The sequence below is a fragment of the Bombina bombina genome, chromosome 3 (genome assembly GCF_027579735.1).
Source record: "Bombina bombina isolate aBomBom1 chromosome 3, aBomBom1.pri, whole genome shotgun sequence".
Classification (NCBI taxonomy): domain Eukaryota; kingdom Metazoa; phylum Chordata; class Amphibia; order Anura; family Bombinatoridae; genus Bombina; species Bombina bombina.
This window is the reverse complement of record NC_069501.1, coordinates 47,438,268-47,461,858: the sequence shown is the minus strand read 5'-3', so window position 1 is coordinate 47,461,858 and position 23,591 is coordinate 47,438,268. Positions and strand designations below refer to the sequence as shown.

Below are 23,591 nucleotides of genomic sequence, written 5' to 3'. Positions count from 1 at the left end.
GGAAAAATACCTATAAAATGTTTAGTTCAAGAAAATAAACCAAAATTATGTCATACAGTAATCCTCTATTTTGTCTGGTTTTGTTGCAATATTCCTCTGAAAATTGTGCTTTTTTCCTCTCCATCCCCAGATAGTCTGTAATGCCTTCTTCCTATCGTAGGTGAAGGTCAGAACTCCCATTAAAACATTAAAAATATCTTTATTTCATCACATTTTAAAACCTCAAAGCTCAACAACTGATAAGACACATTTAGTTTCGGCAAAAAACTTGGCCTTGCTCATAGATGTAACCCACCATACAAACAGTTAAAGGGACAGTCAAGTCCAAAATAAACTTTAATGTTTCAAATAGGGCATGTAATTTTAAACAACTTTCCAATTTACTTTTATCACCAATTTTGCTTTGTTCTCTTGGTATTCTTAGTCGAAAGCTAAACCTAGTAGGTTCATATGCTAATTTCTTAGACCTTGAAGGCCGCCTCTAAATGCATTTTCATAGTTTTTCATCACTAGAGGGCATTAGTTCACGTGTTTCATATAGATAACTGAGCACATGAATTTACCATGGAGACAGCTCTGATTGGCTAAACTGCAAGTCTGTCAAAAGAACTGAAATAAGGGGACAGTCTGCTGAGGCTTAGATACAAGGTAATTACAGAGGTAAACCGTGTATAATTATAACTGTGTTGGTTATGCAAAACTGGGGAATTGGTAATTAAGGGATTATCTATCTTTTAAAACATTAAAAATTCTGGTGTTGACTGTCCCTTTAAGACTTTTAAAGCCCACACCAGTAATTGATTGGTACAAAATGAAATCACGATACACACACTTGTAAATTTAAGGAGGTATAGCATGAGTCAAAATTGCTTAAGGTGGTATGATTGCAAACTGTTGTAATGTATTGGATATATCCAAATCCCATATTGCACAATCCCTCTTTAGAAAACCTTAAAGGGACAGTCAACACCAGAATTTTTGTTGTTTAAAAAGATAGAAAAAACCCTTTATTTCCAATTCCCCAGTTTTGCACAACCAACACAGTTATATTAATACACGTTTTACCTCTGTAATTACCTTATATCTAAGCCTCTGCAGACTGCCCCCTTATTTCAGTTCATTTGACAGACTTGCATTTTAGCCAATCATTGCTCAGTCCTCAGTAATTCATGTGCGTGAGCTTAAAGGGACACTGAACCCAAATTTTTTCTTTCGTGAGTCAGATCATGCAATTTTATGCAATTTTCTAATTTATTACGATTATCAATTTTTCTTCGTTCTCCTGCTATCTTTATTTGAAAAAGAAGGCATCTAAGATTTTTTTTATTGGTTCAGTACTCTGGACAGCACTTTTTTTTATTGGTGGATGAATTATCCACCAATCAGCAAGAACAACTCAGGTTGTTCACCGAAAATGGTCCGGCATCTAAACTTACATTCTTGCATTTCAAATAAAGTTACCAAGAGAATGAAGAAAATTTGATAATAAGAGTAAATTAGAAAGTTGCTTAAAATATCATGCTCTATCTGAATCACGAAAGAAAAAATTTGGGTTCAGTGTCTCTATTAATGTTATCTATATGAAACACATGAACTAACGCTCTCTAGTGGTGACAAACTGTCAAAATGCTTTCAGATGAGAGGCGGCCTTCAAGGTCTAAGAAATTAGCATATGAACCTTCTAGGTTTAGCTTTCAACTAAGAATACCAAGAGAACAAAGCAAAATTGATGATAAAAGTAAATTGGAAAGTTGTTTAAAATTACATGCCCTATTTTGATCATGAAAGATTTTTTTTGGTCTTGGCTGTCCCTTTAAGACTTAACATGCATTCCCCTATAATGTGGTCCAAATACACCTAAACATACATGGATTGGTTAGTAACAGCCATTACTACCATAATAATATCAATGGTATTAATCATAACAATAAATTCCATTAATAATATTATTAAAGGGACAAGATACCAAAATGTTAAAGCACTTTAAAGTGATGCAGCATAGCTGTAAAAAGCTGACTAGAAAATATAACCTTAACATCTCTATGTAAGAGACTTTAAGCAGCCAATCAGAGTGTTAGTCCCAGGACTTGCAAGGGAGTGGGCATCTGGCATGTGTAGGCAGAGTCATGTTATTGTTCTATTCAGTTTAAAGTGAAGGAAAAGTTTCATATATTAGATTATATCCCCTGTAAATACTATACAATTAAATAGAACTTTAAGTCATGAATTTTTTATAATCGCTATATTTATTTTGTTTTTACCGTTTCTTTATCCGATTCTTAACACTGTTAAAACAACCCGTTTTTATTTATTTTTTTCTAAGCCCGGTCACGTTTTTTTACAAGCCAATTGAAACACTGGCCGTTAGGCGGCCGTCATATTATGTCACCGCATTACTGGAGTCTCTGCGCATGCGTTGCCTTCACTTTCTCTCTGTTATGATCAACGCTCGTTCCAGTTTTCTGTCACGCAGGCGCAAATCGAATGTACGGCGAAGTGTGCGCATGCGCAAGTTGTCAGACAATCGGGAACGCGCTTTTGAAGTACGTACAGAGCGGGTGGGACCGCTCTGTACGTAATATAGTGAAAAACCAGGAAATCAATGCAGGGAGGAGCTAAGACCGGCCGAGAACGTGAATATAAACTGTTTAAAATACAATAATATATATACAAATCCAAAAAAATAAATAAGCGATCATAGTATATAATAGATGAGTAATAGAATCCAGGTTACAAAACCGCAAAACTTTACCTTCACTTTAAGGAAGTTTACTATGAAATCTCAGTGAAATCTCATGAGATCAAAGCATAGCATGACCTCAGCACTGATAATGCTGATTGGCTATTGTGTTTTTTTGTTTGTTTTTTTTTCAACTTGCAGCCGGACAGCAGTTGAAGTATAACTGTTCACAGAGAACTTACTCTGGTGAGCTGAGGAAATTGTAAGGTAAAATATCTTCCCTTTTTACATAGAGATGCTCAGGTGATATTTTCATGTCAGCTTTTTACTGTTATACTGCATCACATTCAAATGATTTAGTATATGAGTATTATGTCCCTTTTAAACTACTGAAACAACTAATAAATGAGTAGCTACTGGGGTGCAACTAAAACCTATCCCATAAGCTTATCTGACCAAACTATTCACATGATGTACAAAGGATGGTCACAGTTTCACTCCCAAAAGTTTATTAAAGCCCTTTTGACTATCTAGTGGCTAACTTGAAAATCCAGAATATCCTTCGTTTGAATAGTACCTTTGTTTTATCACCTGCTGTAGAACAGGGTTCTTCAAACGTTTCCCCCCAAGACCCAGAGCATGATACCACATACCTTTGGGTCCCAATTTTTAAACTTGGTCTGAAAATTTCTTAAGAAATAAACAACTTGATAGCTGCCATTTTTGGTAAAGAGACTAAAATATTGTGCATGCTTTATTCCTGATTGTAGTCAAATTTGAAAGCGTTGTAAAACGTAATAACACACACACTCTCATACAACACACACACAATCACATTCTCATACAACACACATTTTTATGTAACACACATACCACGCACACTCTCATATAACACGCACACTTTCATATAACACACACTCACCCCATACATTCTTACAACACATATACACACTTTCATATAACACACTCTTTCATATAACACACACACACATTTTCACATTACACGCATACCACACACACTCATACAACACACATACCACAGACACTCTTACAACACACCCAACACAGTCTCATACACAACACACGCACAGTACACACACAATCTCAAACAATACACCACACACACAAGTCGCGACCCAGTACACATGGTGTTGTGACCCAGTACACATGGTGTTGTGACCCAGTAATGGGTCCTGACCCGTGGTTTGAAGAACCCTGCTCTAGAGGATGCCTTAATACTCTCTATCACCTTCCTGCTTAAGTGTTTTCCTGTTTTTATGCCACTGCAACATAATATATAGTGGTTGCTTATATCAGAATACAAGCGCATTAGCATTTGTCTCTAATTGGCTACGCTAGGGAGCCCAGAACATAAATACCATCAGGCTTCTCAAGGGTGAACTCTTGAACTGCTCTTTATTTGTAAAACATTATAAATTTTGGTAACAAAATGACCTTTTTATACATATCTCTTACTATGCAGTGCGAAATTTCTGATATATTCAGTACATATATAAAATACATTTTAATGTCCTTTTTTAAAAAAAAAACAAATAAACGATATACTCTAATTCTTTAAAGCATATATTTTTAACACTACACTGACCCTGCAATGCTTTGTGCTTCACCTCTGCAAAGGGGTTTAACACAGTTAAAGTGCTGCTCAGGAGCCTCAGAGCACTACTGGTCCCTTGAGGAAATTGTTTTTGACCTAATCAGCTGCATTAGTCACATGACCCAGCTTAAAGGGATATTAACCCAATTTGTTTTTCATGATTCCTATAGAGCATGCAATATTAAGCAACTTTCTAATTTACTCCTATTAATGTTTCTTTGTTCTCTTGCTATCTTTATTTAAAAAGCAGGAACGTAAAGCTTAGTAGCCAGCCTATTTTAGGTTCAGCACCATGGATAGGACTTGTTTGATTGGTGACTACATTTAGACCCCAACAAGCAAGCATAGACTAGGCTCTGAACCAAAAATGGTCCTGCTCCTAAGCTTTACATTCCTGCAAATAGATATGCGCACAACTCTGCCCAATCACATCACAGTATAGTGGTTTAACATTTAACAACCAAAATTTTTATGAGATCTATAATTACTGTGTTCTGATTTTCCAGATGTATCGACATGAAATCCACAAATCAAAAAATCAGTGGCTGGCTCATTGGGAACTCCAGAATATGAAAAATAAGCAAGAAAACCGTCAAACACCTGACCCTGTGCAAAGGAAGCGTGTTCTCCTTATGAAGGAGGTAGGATTGCATGATGGGAAAGGATATTACATTCAAAATATCATTCACCATAAAGTGTTTCATTTTGCATCATTTAGATAAAGTTAATTATTTATTTTGTCTGCTTTCACTGCAATTTAACACTGAAAACTGTAGCTTTCTACTCCCCCCAGAGATACTGGAGTGCATTCCATGAAATGCGGAACCCTGACACTTTTATGTGCTGCTCAGGGATTGGCTAATATGTGCATGAACTTTTTTTTTCTAGATATTTTGATCTGTCCCTAATTGGCCACAGCAAATAAATCAATATAAACATTTAATAGGCTTTTCAAGGGGTGAAGGTGTCCCCTGGCCTTGCTTAGTAATTCATTTTATTCCAACAAAAAAATTGTAAATGCGTCTTGCTTCTGTGATTACCTTGTATCTAAGCCTCTGCAAACTGCCCCCTTATTTCAGTTCTTTTGTCAGACTTGCTTTTTTAGCCAATCAGTGCTGACTCCTAGGAGCTTCACGTGCCTGAGCTTAATGTTATCTATATGAAACACATGAACTAACGCCCTCTAGTGGTGAAAAACTGTCAATGCTTTCAGATTAGAGGCAGTCTTCAAGGTCTAAGAAATTAGCATATGAACCTCCTAGATTTGGCTTTCAATTAAGAATACCAAGAGAACAAAGCAAAATTGGTAATAAAAGTAAATTGGAAAGTTGTTTAAAATTACATGCCCTATTTAAATCATGAAAGATTTTTTTTTTTTACTTTACTGTCCCTTTAAGAATAGTCTTCATGAATTTATTATGATCTGAAAATTTATATCTCACATTTGATAAGGTAAATTTATTTTAATTTTGTTTACAACCTGCCTTTTAGGACTGATTGCTCAGTGTCTGATAAGAAGAACATAGATGCAGAAATATCTTTTAAAATAAATAAATCTATAAAATGTTCTATTTTAGATACAACACATAATAAAAAAAAAATGCAATTTTTTCACTTGTCCCAGCACAACAGTTACCTTGTTCTCTTTATTTTCCTTGATTTTTTTTCCTTTATCTTCTCACTGACCCTCATATCCTTTAAACATGTCTAGCTCCTGCTTACGTTTTGTTCAAACTCTACTTGTGGGCTCTCATTGCACGCCCAGGATTTGTGCTCTAGCTTATGTTTTGTCACAAATTCTACTCGTGGGCTCTCATTGCATGCTCAGGATTTATGCATTCACTTTTTGTTCACAAATTCTACTCGTGGGCTCTCATTGCACGCTCATGATTTATGCACTCACTTTTTGTTCACAAATTCTACTCGTGGGCTCTCATTGCACGCTCATGATTTATGCACTCACTTTTTGTTCACAAATTCTACTTGTGGGCTCTCATTGCACGCTCATGATTTATGCACTCACTTTTTGTTCACAAATTCTACTCGTGGGCTCTCATTGCACGCTCATGATTTATGCACTCACTTTTTGTTCACAAATTCTACTCGTGGGCTCTCATTGCACGCTCATGATATACACACACATTTACGTAATGATCATGTAGCAGTTTATTAAATTGTGTTAATTGTAAAGAGACATAAAGGGCAACTATTTTATTATTTAACTGTTGTTTGCTTAAAGCTTTGTTTAAAGGGAAATTAAACATGATTCAGGCAGAGCATACAATTTTAAACAACTTTCCAATGTACTTCTCGTATCAAATGTGCTTAATTCTTTAGGTATTTTTTGTTAAAGGGGAAGCAATACACTACTGGGAGCTAGCTGAACACTTTGGGTGAGCCAACGGCAAAAGGCATTTATGTGCAACCATCAGTCAGCAGCTAGCTCCCAGTAGTGCATTGCTGCTTCTGAGCCTACCTAAGAATACTATTCAACAAAGAATACCAAGAGGACAAAGCAAATTAGATAATACAAGTAACAGAATCAGTTGCAATAAACATGTGCTATAACTTGCTTTTATATAGATATAAATTTAAATTCCCCACGCTCCACCGCCTACTCCAAAAATCAATTTTTCTGTGAGCTAACGGTTTGAATTGTTGTGCTCTCCCCATATGGCACTTTTGTTGTAACTAGAGCGCTGATTGGACAACAATTCAAAGCGTTGGCTCACAAAAAAATGTACTTTTGAAGTGGGCGGCGGAGCACGAGGGAATTTGAATTTCATAGCTATAATAAAAAGTAAACAATAGTGAATATGAGGATTCTTTGAAGCACTTTAGGCTACAGGAAATGGCCAAAAAAATTAAAGATAGAGGTTAATCCTGACAAATTGATAGAGGATGAGATCCAGAAAATAATAGTAAAAACAAAAAGGAAGAGAATGGATATAACTGAAAGATTGATGTGTAACCCAATATAATCCTTATAGTCAGGAAATTAACACAATTATCAATAGACATTGGAATATATTATCCCCTTAAGGACCAACAACATACAGGGTATGTCCTAAAAAAAAAGTCCTTAACGACCAAGGATGTACCCTGTACGTCGTTGGTGTTTTGAAGCGATCCTGATAGCTTCCAGCCGCTTTCATGTTATTGCAGTGATGCCTCGATATTGAGGCATCCTGCATAACATATTTTAGCCATCTGATGCAGAGAGAGCCACTCTGTGGCCCTCTCTGCATCGGCCATTGATCGTTGATGGGTGGGAGCCAATGTAAGGAGGTGGGTGGGCGGCCATCAATGGGAGGAAGGAGTCAGGGGGGTGGGGGCGCGCACTGGGGCGGCGGGTGTGCATAGGGGTGGGAGCAAGTGGGACCCAACACTACACTATGGCACATTTCAGTTACTGTTCACTTTGTTACTGGGAGAAAGGACTGGGGAGAGTGGGAATTATTAGCTAAGAGATCTGGGTGGGGGGGTTGGATATTGATGGGGGGCAGCTACACTACAGAAAATATTTCATTAGTTTTTAAAAAAAACTTATTTTATCTCAAACTGGGTACTGGCAGACAGCTGCCAGTACCCAAGATGGAGCACAATAAGGTTAAGGGGGAGGATTAGAGAGCTGTTGATGTTGGGGGCTAAGGGGGGATCCTACGCAGCAGAATGGTGTGTGTGTGTTTTTTTTTTTTTTTTTTTTTTTGTTTGTTTTTTTAAACACACAAAAAAACAACAACCCAAAAACCTTTTATTTTAGTACTTTAGACTTTCTGCCAGTACTTAAGATGGCGGGCACAATTGTGGGGGAGGGAAGAGAGCTGTTTGGGAGGGATCAGGGGGTGGGATGACACAGGTGGGAGGCTGATCTCTACACTAAGGCTAAAATTAACCCTGCAAGCTCCCTGCAAACTACCTAATTATCCCCTTCACTGCTGGGCATAATACACGTGTGGTGCGCAGCGGCATTTAGCGGCCTTCTAATTACAAAAAGCAACGCCAAAGCCATATATGTCTATTTTTGAACAAAGGGGATCCCAGACAAGCATTTACAACCATTTGTGCCATAATTGCACAAGCTGTTTGTAAATAATTTCAGCGAGAAACCTAATATTGTGAAAAATTTAACTTTTTTTTTTATTATTATTATTTTTTATTTTTTTTGATCGCCTTTGGCGGTGAAATGGTGGCATGAAATATACCAAAATGGGCCTAGATCAATACTTGGGGTTGTCTACTACACTAAAGCTAAAATTAACGCTACAAGCTCCCTACATGCTACCTAATTAACCCCTTCACTGCTGGGCATAATACACGTGTGGTGCACAGTGGCATTTAGTGGCCTTCTAATTACCAAAAATCATCGCCAAAGCCATATATGTCTGCTATTTCTGAACAAAGGGGATCCCAGAGAAGCATTTACAACCATTTGTGCCATAATTGCACAAGCTATTTGTAAATAATTTCAGTGAGAAACCTAAAGTTTGTGAAAAAGTGAACACATTTTTTTTATTTGATCGCATTTGTCGGTGAAATGGTGGCATTAAATTTACCAAAATGGGCCTAGATCAATACTATGGGTTGTCTTCTAAAAAAAAAAAAATATATATACATGTCAAGGGATTTTCAGGGATTCCTGAAAGATATCAGTGTTCCAATGTAACTATCTCTAATTTTAAAAAAAAAAGTGGTTTGGAAATAGCAAAGTGCTACTTGTATTTATTGCCCTATAACTTGCAAAGAACGTGTAAACATTGGGTATTTCTAAACTCAGGACAAAATGTAGCGTGGGTGTTTTTTGGTGGTTGTAGATGTGTAACAGATTTTGGGGGTCAAAGTTAGAAAAAGTGTGTGTTTTCCATTTTTTTTCATCATATTTTCTAAATAAAAATTATAGTAAATTATAAGATATGATGAAAATAATGGTATCTTTAGAAAGTCCATTTAATGGCGAGAAAAAGGGTATATAATATGTGTGGGTACAGTAAATGAGTAAGAGGAAAATTACAGCTAAACGCAAACACTGCAGAAATGTAAAAATAGCCTTGGTCACAAACGGACAGAAAATGGAAAAGTGCTGTGGTCACTAAGGGGTTAAAATCATGTAATTCCCAGATTGAAGCCTTCCAAAATCCCCCAATGATGGCATATAGGAGAGTCCCTAATTTGAATGACCCCATAGTAAGAAATGATATAGGGGTTCATAAAGAACAGGGATATATTACGTCTAAAAACACTAATACTTATCCATGTTTGGGATGTGCTAGCTGTAGTGCTGTGATTAAAGGGGCAGAATTTTAACATCCACAAATGGGGAAAAAGTTTAAAATTAACCCCTTAGTGACCAGACCACTTTTCAATTTGTTGACCATCTGGGACCAAGGCTATTTTTGCATTTCTGCGATGTTTGTGTTTAACTGTAATTTTCCTCTTACTCATTTACTGTACCCACACATATTATATACTGTTTTTCTCGCCATTAAATGGACTTTCTAAAGATATGATTATTTTCATCATATCTTATAATTTACTATAAAAAAAAATATAAAATATGAGGAAAAAATGAAAAAAACTTTGAGCCCCAAAATCTCTTACACATCTACAACCACCATAAAATACCAATGCTAAATAGTTTCTAAATTTTGTCCTGAGTTTATAAATACCCAATGTTTACATGTTCTTTGCTTTTTTTGCAAGTTATAGGGCAATAAGTACAAGTAGCACTTTGCTATTTCAAAACCATGTTTTTTCAAAATTGGCGATAGTTACATTGTAACACCAATATCTGTCAGGAATCCCTGAATAACCCTTCAAATGTATATATTTTTAAAAAGAAGACAACCTAAGGTATTAAACTTGGGGTATTTTGACTTTTTTTCATGCAACCATTTTACCACCAATCTATGCCAAAGTTTGGGGGGGGGAAAAAAAAATTTGATTTTTTGACAAAATAGCAATTTAAGAATACATTTACTGATAATATTAAGGGTTACTGCCAAATAACACCCTAATATGTCTTCAGCAGCATCTCCTGGGTACAGTGATACCACCCATGTATAGGTGTGTCGGGTTCTCGGGGGGCTAAAAGCTCTTATTTTTAGAGAGCGCATTCCAGTTTTTCAACTTGGAATTTTCACATCGGTCATCATGCACCCATGTCCTATTTGGGACATTTCTGAAGCTGGCCAATGGAATGTACCCCCATCAAACCATATATTTTTGAAAAGTAGACACCCTAGGGTATTTCAAATGCTGGTATTTTAACACTTTCCATGAACTTATTTAACCACCAGTCTTTGTCAAACTTTTGGGTAGTCATTTTTTTGTGTTATTTTTCACACACATTGTACTTTAGGCATGGATTCTCAGTTCCTGTTATGTGTTACTGCCAAAAAACACCTCAATATGTGTTCAACAACATCTCCCAAGTACAGTGATACCACCTATGTATAGGTGTGTTGGGTTCTCTGGGGGCTAGAAGGCCTTATTTTTAGGAAGCGCATTCCAGTTTTTCAACTTGGAATTTTCACATCGGTCATCATGCACCCATGTCCTATTTGGGACATTTCTGAAGCTGGTCAATGAAATTTACCCCCATAAAACCATATATTTTTGAGAAGTAGACCCCCTAGGGTATTTGAAATGCTGGTATTTTCACACTTTCCATGAACTTATTTAACCACCAGTCTTTGTCAAACTTTTGGGTAGTCATTTTTTTGTGTTATTAAAAAAAAAAAAAAAAAAAAATATATTTTTTATTGAGGGTAATAAAATATACAACAAACAGGTTACTCAATGAAAAGAATACATGCATAATGACCAGCATACCCGTCTCTAGGTGTAATAGATCAGTTAGGGAGTAACCTCTCCGCTACCCTCTATTTTTGTCCCCTCTAGGATTGCTCAGGCCACTTTTGGACCCTCAAATACCCACCATTTTAACTGAGGGGTTTTGCGCTCTATAGACCACTTTTGGGCCTATATTTGCCAATAGCTTAGAATATACAAACATATTTGTAAATGAGGGGGGGGGGGCGGTGTAGAGAGAAAAAAAAATAAAAATTACTGAGACATTACCACACTAAATAAAGCTGCGATGCATTATGCTAAGGGTCAGAGAAGGCAAGGGGGAAAACTTTTTCTCTAAAAGAGTGAGTTAGAGTTCAAAATGGATGGCAACATATAAATATCTAGGGAAACAGTAGAAGAGTTCACACACATTACATTAAGATGCACATATTTCTCAAATCCGTAGGTCAACTAAAGTATTAGGAGGAAGTTTGTTAATTAGTGATCTCTTAGGAACTAAACATATCATCAAGGTTTCATCATATTCATGACGATCATCTTTAACAAAATATAAAAGTTTCATGCTGCTCCATGGGTAAAGAACATTCATACAGCCATTATTACGCCTCTAGACAAGAACAAATAACAGAGATTGAGATAACACACATTGTTAGGCAATTAAGCAGTTACACAATTAACATTAGATCTCCACTAGCCCTAGACATACTATATAAAGCAAAGGGGGTCAGTCGCGCAGACTGAGGAGAAAGCTTAAATGCTGCTGCAACAGATAGCTCCTCATGTTTTGGTACAAATTAATTGGATTGCATCGGGTGACCCCCACTACTATCTCTCTATCAGATGTGTGAGCGTGTTATAGTACATATACATGGGAAACAAATATACGCCTGCGAGTATTTCTCTTTCAACCATTCAGTGGGGTTTAGTGCTAAAACCTATGGAGCTGTGGGGAAGTTACACTCGTGTGCTCTGCAATATATTTTTATTTCCTCTCCTGTATTCTAATGTCTAAGACCAGGACCTGCGTCATTAGCAGAGTAATATAGCGGTTAGCCATTGCCACCCAGTAACAGACAAATAGTTAGACCCTCCAATGAATCCATAGTGCCTGGAAAATATGGAGCTATCCAGTAATCTTAACAGACAGCTATGATGTATTAACATTATATAGCTATGTACATATGCTTAACTGTTTAAGGTAAAAGCAAGAAGTAGGTGCCGTCCTGGAAAAGCGTCACACAATAATAAAAACATAATTTATGCTTACCTGATAAATTCCTTTCTCCTGTAGTGTAGTCAGTCCACGGGTCATCATTACTTCTGGGATATTAACTCCTCCCCAACAGGAAGTGCAAGAGGATCACCCAAGCAGAGCTGCTATATAGCTCCTCCCCTCTACGTCACACCCAGTCATTCGACCGAGAACCAAACGAGAAAGGAGAAACTATAGGGTGCAGTGGTGACTGGAGTATAATTTAAAAATTTAGACCTGCCATAAAAAACAGGGCGGGCCGTGGACTGACTACACTACAGGAGAAATGAATTTATCAGGTAAGCATAAATTATGTTTTCTCCTGTTAAGTGTAGTCAGTCCACGGGTCATCATTACTTCTGGGATACCAATACCAAAGCTAAAGTACACGGATGACGGGAGGGACAGGCAGGATCTTTATACGGAAGGGACCACTGCCTGAAGAACCTTTCTCCCAAAAACAGCCTCCGAAGAAGCAAAAGTGTCAAATTTGTAAAATTTGGAAAAAGTATGAAGAGAAGTCCAAGTTGCAGCCTTGCAAATCTGTTCAACAGAGGCCTCGTTCTTAAAGGCCCAAGTGGAAGCCACAGCTCTAGTAGAATGAGCTGTAATTCTTTCAGGAGGCTGCTGTCCAGCAGTCTCATAGGCTAAACGTATTATGCTACGAAGCCAAAAAGAGAGAGAGGTAGCAGAAGCTTTTTGACCTCTCCTCTGTCCAGAATAAACGACAAACAGGGAAGAAGTTTGGCGAAAATCTTTAGTTGCCTGTAAATAAAATTTCAGGGCACGGACTACATCTAGATTGTGCAGAAGTCGTTCCTTCTTTGAAGAAGGATTAGGACACAATGATGGTACAACAATCTCTTGAAAGATATTCTTGTTAGTGACAACCTTAGGTAAGAACCCAGGTTTAGTACGCAGAACTACCTTATCTGAATGAAAAATCAGATACGGAGAATCACAATGTAAGGCTGATAACTCAGAGACTCTACGAGCCGAGGAAATAGCCATTAAAAACAGAACTTTCCAAGATAACAGCTTGATATCAATGGAATGAAGGGGTTCAAACGGAACACCCTGTAAAACGTTAAGAACTAAATTTAAGCTCCATGGTGGAGCAACAGTTTTAAACACAGGCTTAATCCTGGCAAAAAGCCTGAACGTCTGGAACTTCTGACAGACGCTTGTGTAAAAGAATGGACAGAGCTGAGATCTGTCCCTTTAAGGAACTAGCAGATAAACCCTTTTCTAAACCTTCTTGTAGAAAAGACAATATCCTAGGAATCCTAACCTTACTCCATGAGTAACTCTTGGATTCGCACCAATGTAAGTATTTACTCCATATTTTATGGTAAATCTTTCTGGTAACAGGCTTCCTAGCCTGTATTAAGGTATCAATAACTGACTCCGAAAAACCACGCTTTGATAAAATCAAGCGTTCAATTTCCAAGCAGTCAGCTTCAGAGAAATTAGATTTTGATGTTTGAAAGGACCCTGAATTAGAAGGTCCTGTCTCAGAGGCAGAGACCAAGGTGGACAGGATGACATGTCCACTAGATCTGCATACCAGGTCCTGCGTGGCCACGCAGGCGCTATCAGAATCACCGATGCTCTCTCCTGTTTGATCCTGGCAATCAATCGAGGAAGCATCGGGAAGGGTGGAAACACATAGGCCATCCCGAAGGTCCAAGGTGCTGTCAAAGCATCTACCAGGACTGCTCCCGGGTCCCTGGACCTGGACCCGTAACAAGGAAGCTTGGCGTTCTGGCGAGACGCCATGAGATCTATCTCTGGTTTGCCCCAAAGTCGAAGTATTTGGGCAAAGATCTCCGGATGAAGTTCCCACTCCCCCGGATGAAAAGTCTGACGACTTAGGAAATCCGCCTCCCAGTTTTCCACTCCAGGAATGTGGATCGCTGACAGGTGGCAAGAGTGAGACTCTGCCCAGCGAATTATCTTTGATACTTCCATCATCGCTAGGGAGCTTCTTGTCCCTCCTTGATGGACGATGTAAGCTACAGTCGTGATGTTGTCTGACTGAAACCTGATGAACCCCCGAGTTGTTAACTGAGGCCAAGCCAGAAGGGCATTGAGAACTGCTCTCAATTCCAGAATGTTTATTGGAAGGAGACTCTCCTCCTGAGTCCATGATCCCTGAGCCTTCAGGGAATTCCAGACAGCGCCCCAACCTAGTAGGCTGGCGTCTGTTGTTACAATTGTCCAATCTGGTCTGCTGAATGGCATCCCCCTGGACAGATGTGGCCGAGAAAGCCACCATAGAAGGGAATTTCTGGTCTCTTGATCCAGATTCAGAGTAGGGGACAAATCTGAGTAATCCCCATTCCACTGACTTAGCATGCACAATTGCAGCGGTCTGAGATGTAGGCGTGCAAAGGGTACTATGTCCATTTCCGCTACCATTAAGCCGATTACTTCCATGCATTGAGCCACTGACGGGTGTTGAATGGAATGAAGGACACGGCAAGCATTTTGAAGCTTTGTTAACCTGTCTTCTGTCAGGTAAATCTTCATTTCTACAGAATCTATAAGAGTCCCCAAGAAGGGAACCCTTGTGAGTGGTAAGAGAGAACTCTTCTCTACGTTCACCTTCCACCCATGCGACCTTAGAAATGCCAGTACTAACTCTGTATGAGACCTGGCAGTTTGAAAGCTTGACGCTTGTATCAGAATGTCGTCTAGGTACGGAGCCACCGAAATTCCTCGCGGTCTTAGCACCGCCAGAAGAGAGCCCAGAACCTTTGTGAAGATTCTTGGAGCCGTAGCCAACCCGAATGGAAGAGCTACAAACTGGTAATGCCTGTCTAGGAAGGCAAACCTTAGATACCGGTAATGATCTTTGTGAATCGGTATATGAAGGTAGGCATCCTTTAAATCCACTGTGGTCATGTACTGACCCTTTTGGATCATGGGTAAGATTGTCCGAATAGTTTCCATTTTGAACGATGGAACTCTTAGGAATTTGTTTAGGATCTTTAAATCCAAGATTGGTCTGAAGGTTCCTTCTTTCTTGGGAACCACAAACAGATTTGAGTAAAACCCTTGTCCGTGTTCCGACCGCGGAACCGGATGGATCACTCCCATTAGTAAAAGATCTTGTACACAGCGTAGAAACGCCTCTTTCTTCATCTGGTTTGTTGACAACCTTGAAAGATGAAATCTCCGTTTTGGGGGAGAGGCTTTGAAGTCCAGAAGATATCCCTGAGAAATGATCTCTAACGCCCAGGGATCCTGGACATCTCTTGCCCAAGCCTGGGCGAAGAGAGAGAGTCTGCCCCCCACTAGATCCGTTCCCGGATCGGGGGCCCTCACTTCATGCTGTCTTAGGGGCAGCAGCAGGTTTTCTGGCCTGCTTGCCCTTGTTCCAGGACTGGTTAGGTTTCCAGCCTTGTCTGTATCGAGCAACAGCTCCTTCCTGTTTTGGTGCAGAGGAAGTTGATGCTGCTCCTGCCTTGAAGTTACCAAAGGCACGAAAATTAGACTGTCTAGCCCTAGGTTTGGCTCTGTCTTGAGGCAGGGCATGGCCTTTACCTCCTGTAATGTCAGCGATAATTTCCTTCAAACCGGGCCCGAATAAGGTCTGCCCTTTGAAAGGTATGTTAAGTAATTTAGATTTAGAAGTAACATCAGCTGACCAGGATTTTAGCCACAGCGCTCTGCGTGCCTGAATGGCGAATCCGGAATTCTTAGCCGTAAGTTTAGTTAAGTGTACTACGGCATCAGAAATAAATGAATTAGCTAGCTTAAGGGTTTTAAGCTTGTGTGTAATCTCATCTAATGGAGCTGATTCAAGGGTCTCTTCCAGAGACTCAAACCAAAATGCTGCTGCAGCCGTGACAGGCGCAATGCATGCAAGGGGTTGCAATATAAAACCTTGTTGAACAAACATTTTCTTAAGGTAACCCTCTAACTTTTTATCCATTGGATCTGAAAAGGCGCAGCTATCCTCCACCGGGATAGTGGTACGCTTAGCTAAAGTAGAAACTGCTCCCTCCACCTTAGGGACCGTTTGCCATAAGTCCCGTGTGGTGGCGTCTATTGGAAACATCTTTCTGAATATAGGAGGGGGTGAGAAAGGCACACCGGGTCTATCCCACTCCTTAGTAACAATTTCAGTAAGTCTCTTAGGTATTGGAAAAACGTCAGTACTCGACGGTACCGCAAAATATTTATCCAACCTACACATTTTCTCTGGTATTGCAACTGTGTTACAATCATTCAGAGCCGCTAAGACCTCCCCTAGTAATACACGGAGGTTTTCCAGCTTAAACTTAAAATTTGAAATGTCTGAATCCAGTTTATTTGGATCAGATCCGTCACCCGCAGAATGAAGCTCTCCGTCCTCATGTTCTGCAAATTGTGACGCAGTATCTGACATGGCCCTAATATTATCAGCGCACTCTGTTCTCACCCCAGAGTGATCTCGCTTACCTCTAAGTTCTGGTAATTTAGACAAAACTTCAGTCATAACATTAGCCATGTCCTGTAGTGTGATTTGTAATGGCAGCCCTGAAGTACTCGGCGTTACAATATCACGCACCTCCCGAGCGGGAGATGCAGGTACTGACACGTGAGGCAAGTTAGTCGGCATAACTTCCCCCTCGTTGTTTGGTGAATGATGTTCAATTTGTACAGAATGACTCTTATTCAAAGTAGCATCAATGCAATTAGTACATAAATTTCTATTGGGCTCCACCTTGGCTTTTGCACATATAGCACAGAGATATTCCTCTGAGTCAGACATGTTTAACAAACTAGCAATTAAACTAGCAAGCTTGGAAATACTTTTCACTCAAATTACAAGTAATATGGAAAACGCACTGTGCCTTTAAGAAGCACAGAAAAAAATTATGACAGTTTAATAATAAGGAACCGGAAAAATTATAACAATCAGATTTTTCCCGGTAAAGGCATAAATTTAGCAAAGGATTGCCCCCATTAGCAATGGATAACTAACCCTTAATAGCAGAAAAAATGTACAAATATAAACGTTTTTTATCACAGTCAAAGCACAATCTCACAGGTCTGCTGTGAGTGATTACCTCCCTCAAAATAATTTTTGAAGACCCTTGAGCTCTGTAGAGACGATCCGGATCATGCAGGAAGAGAAAAACACTTTTGACTGAATTTTTGATGCGTAGCAAAAGCGCCAAAATAGGCCCCTCCCCCTCACTCACAGCAGTGAGGGAAGTTCAGTAAACTGTCTTAAATTAAAATAAACGACAGCCAAGTGGAAAAACAGTGCCCAAAAACAATTTTTCACCCAGTACCTCAGATAATTAAACAATTTAGCATGCCAGCAAAAACGTTTAAAATCAAATAACATGAAATGTCATTAAACAGCCTGTTGCTAGACGTTCCCACTGCAAGTTAGGCTAAAAATTATATGCATATAGTATTACCCAGAGAAGTGCCATTCCCCAGAATACTGAAGTGTACACATATATACATAAACAGCCTGATACCAGTTGCTACTGCTGCATTTAAGGCTGAACTTACATTATATCGGTATTGGCAGTATTTTCTAGTCAATTCCATTCCTCAGAAAATAATATACTGCAACATACCACCTCTTTGCAGGTGAACCTGCCCGCTGTCCCCTGATCTGAAGTTTACCTCACTCCTCAGAATGGCCGAGAACAGCAAAATGAATTTTAGCTACGCCGGCTAAAATCATCCAAAAACTCAGGTAGATTCTTCTTCAAATTCTACCTGAGAAGGAACAACACACTCCGGTGCTGTTTTAAAATAACAAACTTTTGATTGAAGATATAAAAACTAAGTATAATCACCACAGTCCTCTCACACATCCTATCTATTAGTTGGGTGCAAGAGAATGACTGGGTGTGACGTAGAGGGGAGGAGCTATATAGCAGCTCTGCTTGGGTGATCCTCTTGCACTTCCTGTTGGGGAGGAGTTAATATCCCAGAAGTAATGATGACCCGTGGACTGACTACACTTAACAGGAGAAAGATGGCAACTGGTTCTGAATAGATAGCTGTGTCTACAGAACAAATAACACCTCTCTAAGAGGTGATGAAACTGGGAAAAATAGAAAGTTATATACTATATGTCCTCATCGTAATTTGTATACATGTTCCCCAAGTCCTACTCCTTCAACAGAGTCTTTAGGTAAAGTCTCAGGCCTAAAGGCCGCCATTATAAAGTATGAGCGTAATTATTTGGGATGTATTTCCTTGTCCTGCCATCTGTAGCCGGGAGGTCAACATGAGAGCAGTCTAAGGGCTTCATACAGAAAGTAGAAAGTATATATGCCAGACATACGGTGCCCCGGCTTTAGCATATTGTAAGATTGGGAGTGGGTGCATAAAAGCAGGAGGCAGTCCTCGATTGGGGATCTGGCAATATGCCTTCATAAATACTTTGGATGGTAATCCGCAGTGTAAAGGAAGCCTCTGGGTAAGTAGCTTGCAACAACATTATCTCTCACAGTGTCGACAATATTGCTCCACCACGCATAGGTGCTGTATACAGAGACAGCTCACCCCACTTGCATACGAGCAAAACCATCCCTGTTCAGGTGGGACCGGACCATCTGAACAACCTCAGGAGGGCAATGGCTCTCAGACAGGAGTCCCCAGAAATATTGATAGCGGTCCCAGCAGGGTACGTACATGTCTCTGGAGGTAGCAAAGGGGTAGCAGAGTCCCATTCTGTGGTCCGCTCTCGCCGGTGTCAGCAACGGAGTCTCCGGCCGGGGCCTTGTAAGGGCCGCGTTGTCCAGTTGCTCCAGTACTGCACCATGTTCCTCAGCAGTGGTAGCGCTAGACATTCTCGCGCCGCTTGGATTCTGCTTACGAAAGCGTCGAGTCTGTCGCAGATCTTTCTCCCGTGCTCCTCCAGCAAAGCTTTGATGCTGGTATACAGGACTTGTGTCTCCATGTCGGGCAGCAGCACACTCCTCCCCTCACAATGGCGGGTCACCATGCGGCAGGGAGCCTCTCCACTGATCCTCAGCTCAATATTATAAAGGCGACCTCCAATTCTTTATCCACACATCTCAGGGCTTTTGCTGTAGTTTTGCCCTTAGGCATTAGTAGAGCAGTATAAATATATAGAGTAAAATGACATTTTACAGAGATTAGGTCAGGAGCTCCTGAATATTGCGACCTGTAGCTTTGGCGGCTAGCTCCGCCCCCCTTTTGTGTTATTTTTCACACACATTGTACTTTAGGCATGGATTCTCAGTTCCTGTTATGTGCTACTGCCAAAAAACACCTCAATATGTGTTCAACAACATCTCCTGAGTACAGTGATACCACCCATGTATAGGTGTGTTGGGTTCTCTGGGGGCTAGAAGGCCTTATTTTTAGGTAGCGCATTCCATTTTTTACACTTCCCATTTTCACATCCCATGCACCCATGTTCTATTTAAGACATTTCTGAAGCCGGCCAATGTAATTTACCCCCATAAAACCATTTATTTTTGAAAAGTAGACATCCTAGGGTATTTCAAATGCAGGTATTTTAACACTTTCCATACACTAATTCAACCACCAGTCTTTGTCAAACTATTGGGCATTCATTTCTTTGTGTTATTTTTCACATACATTGTACTTTAGACATGGATTCACAGCTCCTGTTATGTGTTACTTCCAAAGAAGACACCAATATGTGGTCACCAACATCTCCTGAGTTCAGTGATACCACCTATGCATAGGTTTGGTGGCTTGTTTGGGCGGTGCAATGCCAAATGTCTGACACGTGTTTGTGATTTTTTTTTCACATTTAACATATTTTTTTGCCTATCGTCTTTTTTGGGGGTCTTTTAACATACCCCAATTTATTTGTTTTCCATAAATGTGATTATATTTAAAAAGTTGACACCCCAAGGTATTGTATATGGAGTGGTTTGATGACTTTGATGCAACCGTTTTAGCCCAAAAAATTGGAGAAAGTGTATGGTGGTAATTTTTCAATTTTCATTTTTACACACACATTGCTTTTTGACTATGATTTAGGAGAGACTGTTGTAAGTTATTGCAAAAGAATACTTCAGGTTGTTTTCTGCAAGGCACCCTGAGTACACCTATGCCCCCCATGCATAGGTTTGCCAGGATTTTGGGAAGGTTATGTTACATGATTTTAGTTATTAAAAATGAGAGTATTTCTTCTGATAGTTATGTACAAGAGAAATGTCGAAAGATATTCAGCGCTACAAATACTCAGAATATGTAAATATATATAAGGTTCTATCAAAAAGAAATGAAATGTCTCTCGGTTAAAGTAGACAAATGTCCTTAGTTTTACAAAAAAAGTTCAGGTGATGAATAAGAACAAGTAAGGTGAATATTATACGTTCAAGATGTATTTTTGTCAACAAAACTTAACGATAACAGTAACGCTGGTACTAGGAGACCAGTGGTGTGCCCTTACCAGAGGGTACCTCAATCATATGAGGTAATGTCTGAGTGTCTGGTTGGTGTCTCTCTGGTGTGTCTTGGCAGTCTTTCCTGTGTTGGAAGATGTTCTTATCTTTTGTTTCTTTTATTTCATGCCAGGCTTGTGTATGGTACTTTCAACCTTGGAGTCTCCTGGTCTCCGGTATTGCTGACTTGGTATCTCTCCGCAGTATGGTAGTGCGATCTGGATCTTGGCTCTCACCGTGTAGGATGAAATATGGCAAAGAAAGAAAAAGAGTACATAGCGTGATACTGTATAAATAAAAAGATTTATTACATACAAAACAGGTGTAGGAAATGCACTCACATTTATTAACCTCAATCTGTATGAGGTAAGCAATGGCGTGTAAGTATATATTTATACACCTTAGGCAGGTGTTACTGGAGGCAGGTGTCTGTTGATAAGCTAATTGGGTATGTCCTGGTAGTAAAGTCACTTCACGTAGTGTCCTCTGTGTCCCAAACAAGAGCTGGTAAGCTTCCCTGGTAGTTGGATACACTTATAGTGTGTGAGGACCAAACATACCCAGTAATAGGCTGCGTTAAATAGTGCCTCCAGTAACACCTGCCTAAGGTGTATAAATATATACTTACACGCCATTGCTTACCTCATACAGATTGCCAAGACATACCGGAGAGACACCAACCAGACACTCAGACATTACCTCATATGATTGAGGTACCCTCTGGTAAGGGCACACCACTGGTCTCCTAGTACCAGCGTTACTGTTATCGTTAAGTTTTGTTGACAAAAATACATCTTGAACGTATAATATTCACCTTACTTGTTCTTATTCATCACCTGAACTTTTTTTGTAAAACTAAGGACATTTGTCTACTTTAACCGAGAGACATTTCATTTCTTTTTGATAGAACCTTATATATATTTACATATTCTGAGTATTTGTAGCGCTGAATATCTTTCGACATTTCTCTTGTACATAATAATTTTTCATCAGTGTCAGGGGTACACTGAATCGTATACATTCATGCAGCTCAATACCTACACCATATAAGTTTATTAAGAGCTTATTAAGATTACACAGGGAACATACACATCCCAGACCTATATACATTTCTTAAACTAGTGTGGTAATTTAACAACATTTTATTGCTACCTTTACCCATACATTGACCTATTTGTCTGCGGAACAACTGAGCGCTGGTACTTTTTCTTGAATACTATCTATTTCTTCTGATAGGCCTATCTTTAGTTTGGGGCCTATCGCATACCCCACTTTTATTTATTGCATTCAAAGTGTATATTTTTTTAATGTTGACACCCCAAGGTATTGTATATGGTGTGCTTTGATGCCTTTGAAGCAACCGTTTTAGCCCAAAAAATTGGAGAAAGTGTATGGTGGTAATTTTTCAATTTTCATTTTTACAGACACATTGCTTTTTGACTATGATTTAGGAGAGACTGTTGTAAGTTATTACAAAAACATACTTCAGGTTGTTTTTTGCAAGGCACCCTGAGAACACCTATATCCCCCATGCATAGGTTTGTGAAATGTAAAAATCTGGCACAGTAAAAGTAAAAAAAAACAAAAAAACATCTAACTGTAAACATAACCAAAAAAAATATATATATATATATATATATAACAGCAAATGTATTTATTTTTTTAAAAATTGACCATTGTATGGTACCGCTTGAAGCAGTCCCCAATGCAGAGTGCAGGCTGTCCAGGGCAATCAGGACAGTGATATATGGTGTCCCTTCTCTTCCCCCTCTTGGTACAGACTCTGCATTTTTTTTGTGGTTTCTGCTTTGCGGCAGTAGGGGGGATTTTAAAAATAAAATGGGTAGCCCCAACTCTGCTCTCTCCCATCACTGCCCGGGGAGCAGGTGCATCATGGTACAAAATCCCCGTAATAATCTGGAGCTGAAACTGTAAAAAAGTCTTTTTAACTCTGGGGTTTGCTTTTTTGAACAACAAAAAAGCGTTGTGGGTTGCAATCTGCATTAGGTAAATTGCAACCTTTTTGTACCAGGCCCTTGTCTTCCGCATAATTAGGTAGGGCTGCAGCAGCTGATCAGCCAGATCAACCCCACCCATATGCCGGTTATAAGACTTGATGCACACTGGCTTCCTTATGATCTCAGCTCTGCCACGTACAGAAACCGCCACCGTCCTCTCTGTGTGGATGGTGGTAAGAAGGTATACATCCTTCTTGTCTCTGTACTTCAGTGCCAACAGCTCCTCTTGGCACAGAGCCGAGGTCTCCCCCCTTCGTAGCCGGGTGCGTACAAGCTGTCCTGGGAAACCTGCGCGGTTCTTTTTAATTGTACCGCAAGCTACTGTATCAAAGCAATACAGTAGCTTGAACAAAAGGACACTTGTATAAAAATTGTCTAAGTACAAGTGATACCCTTTGTTCATTAGGGGTAATATCAGGTCCCAGACAATCTTGCCAGTGGTTCCCATATGTTCTGGGCAACCTGGAGGGTCAAGTTGGCTATCCTTTCCCTCATACACCCAGAAGGCCTGAGTATACCCATTCTCGCTGTCACAGAGCTTATACACCTTTACCCCATATCTGGAGCGCTTGGAAGGAATAAACTGCTTGAATCCCAGCCTTCCCTTATACTTCATTAGGGATTCATCAATGCATATATTCCTTCCAGGTGTATAAGCCTCTGCAAACCTGGCAGAAAAGTGGGTTATCAGGGGGCGGATTTTATACAGCCTGTCAAATTGGGGATGCTCCCTAGGGGGGCACAGGCTGTTGTCGCTGAAGTGCATGAAATGCAGAATCATTTCATACCTCTTCCTCGACATAAT

At 39.6% G+C, this 23,591-nt stretch overlaps 1 protein-coding gene across 1 annotated transcript in view; it reads left to right on the top strand.

Moving 5' to 3' along the window:
- SPICE1 (spindle and centriole associated protein 1) overlaps positions 1-23,591 on the top strand; it is a 110,126-nt gene that overhangs the window by 8,458 nt on the left and 78,077 nt on the right. Inside the window, exon 4 of the mRNA XM_053705817.1 lies at positions 4,802-4,936. Within this exon, the coding sequence (XP_053561792.1) occupies positions 4,802-4,936 (135 nt within the window). The remainder of the gene's footprint in view (positions 1-4,801; positions 4,937-23,591) is intronic.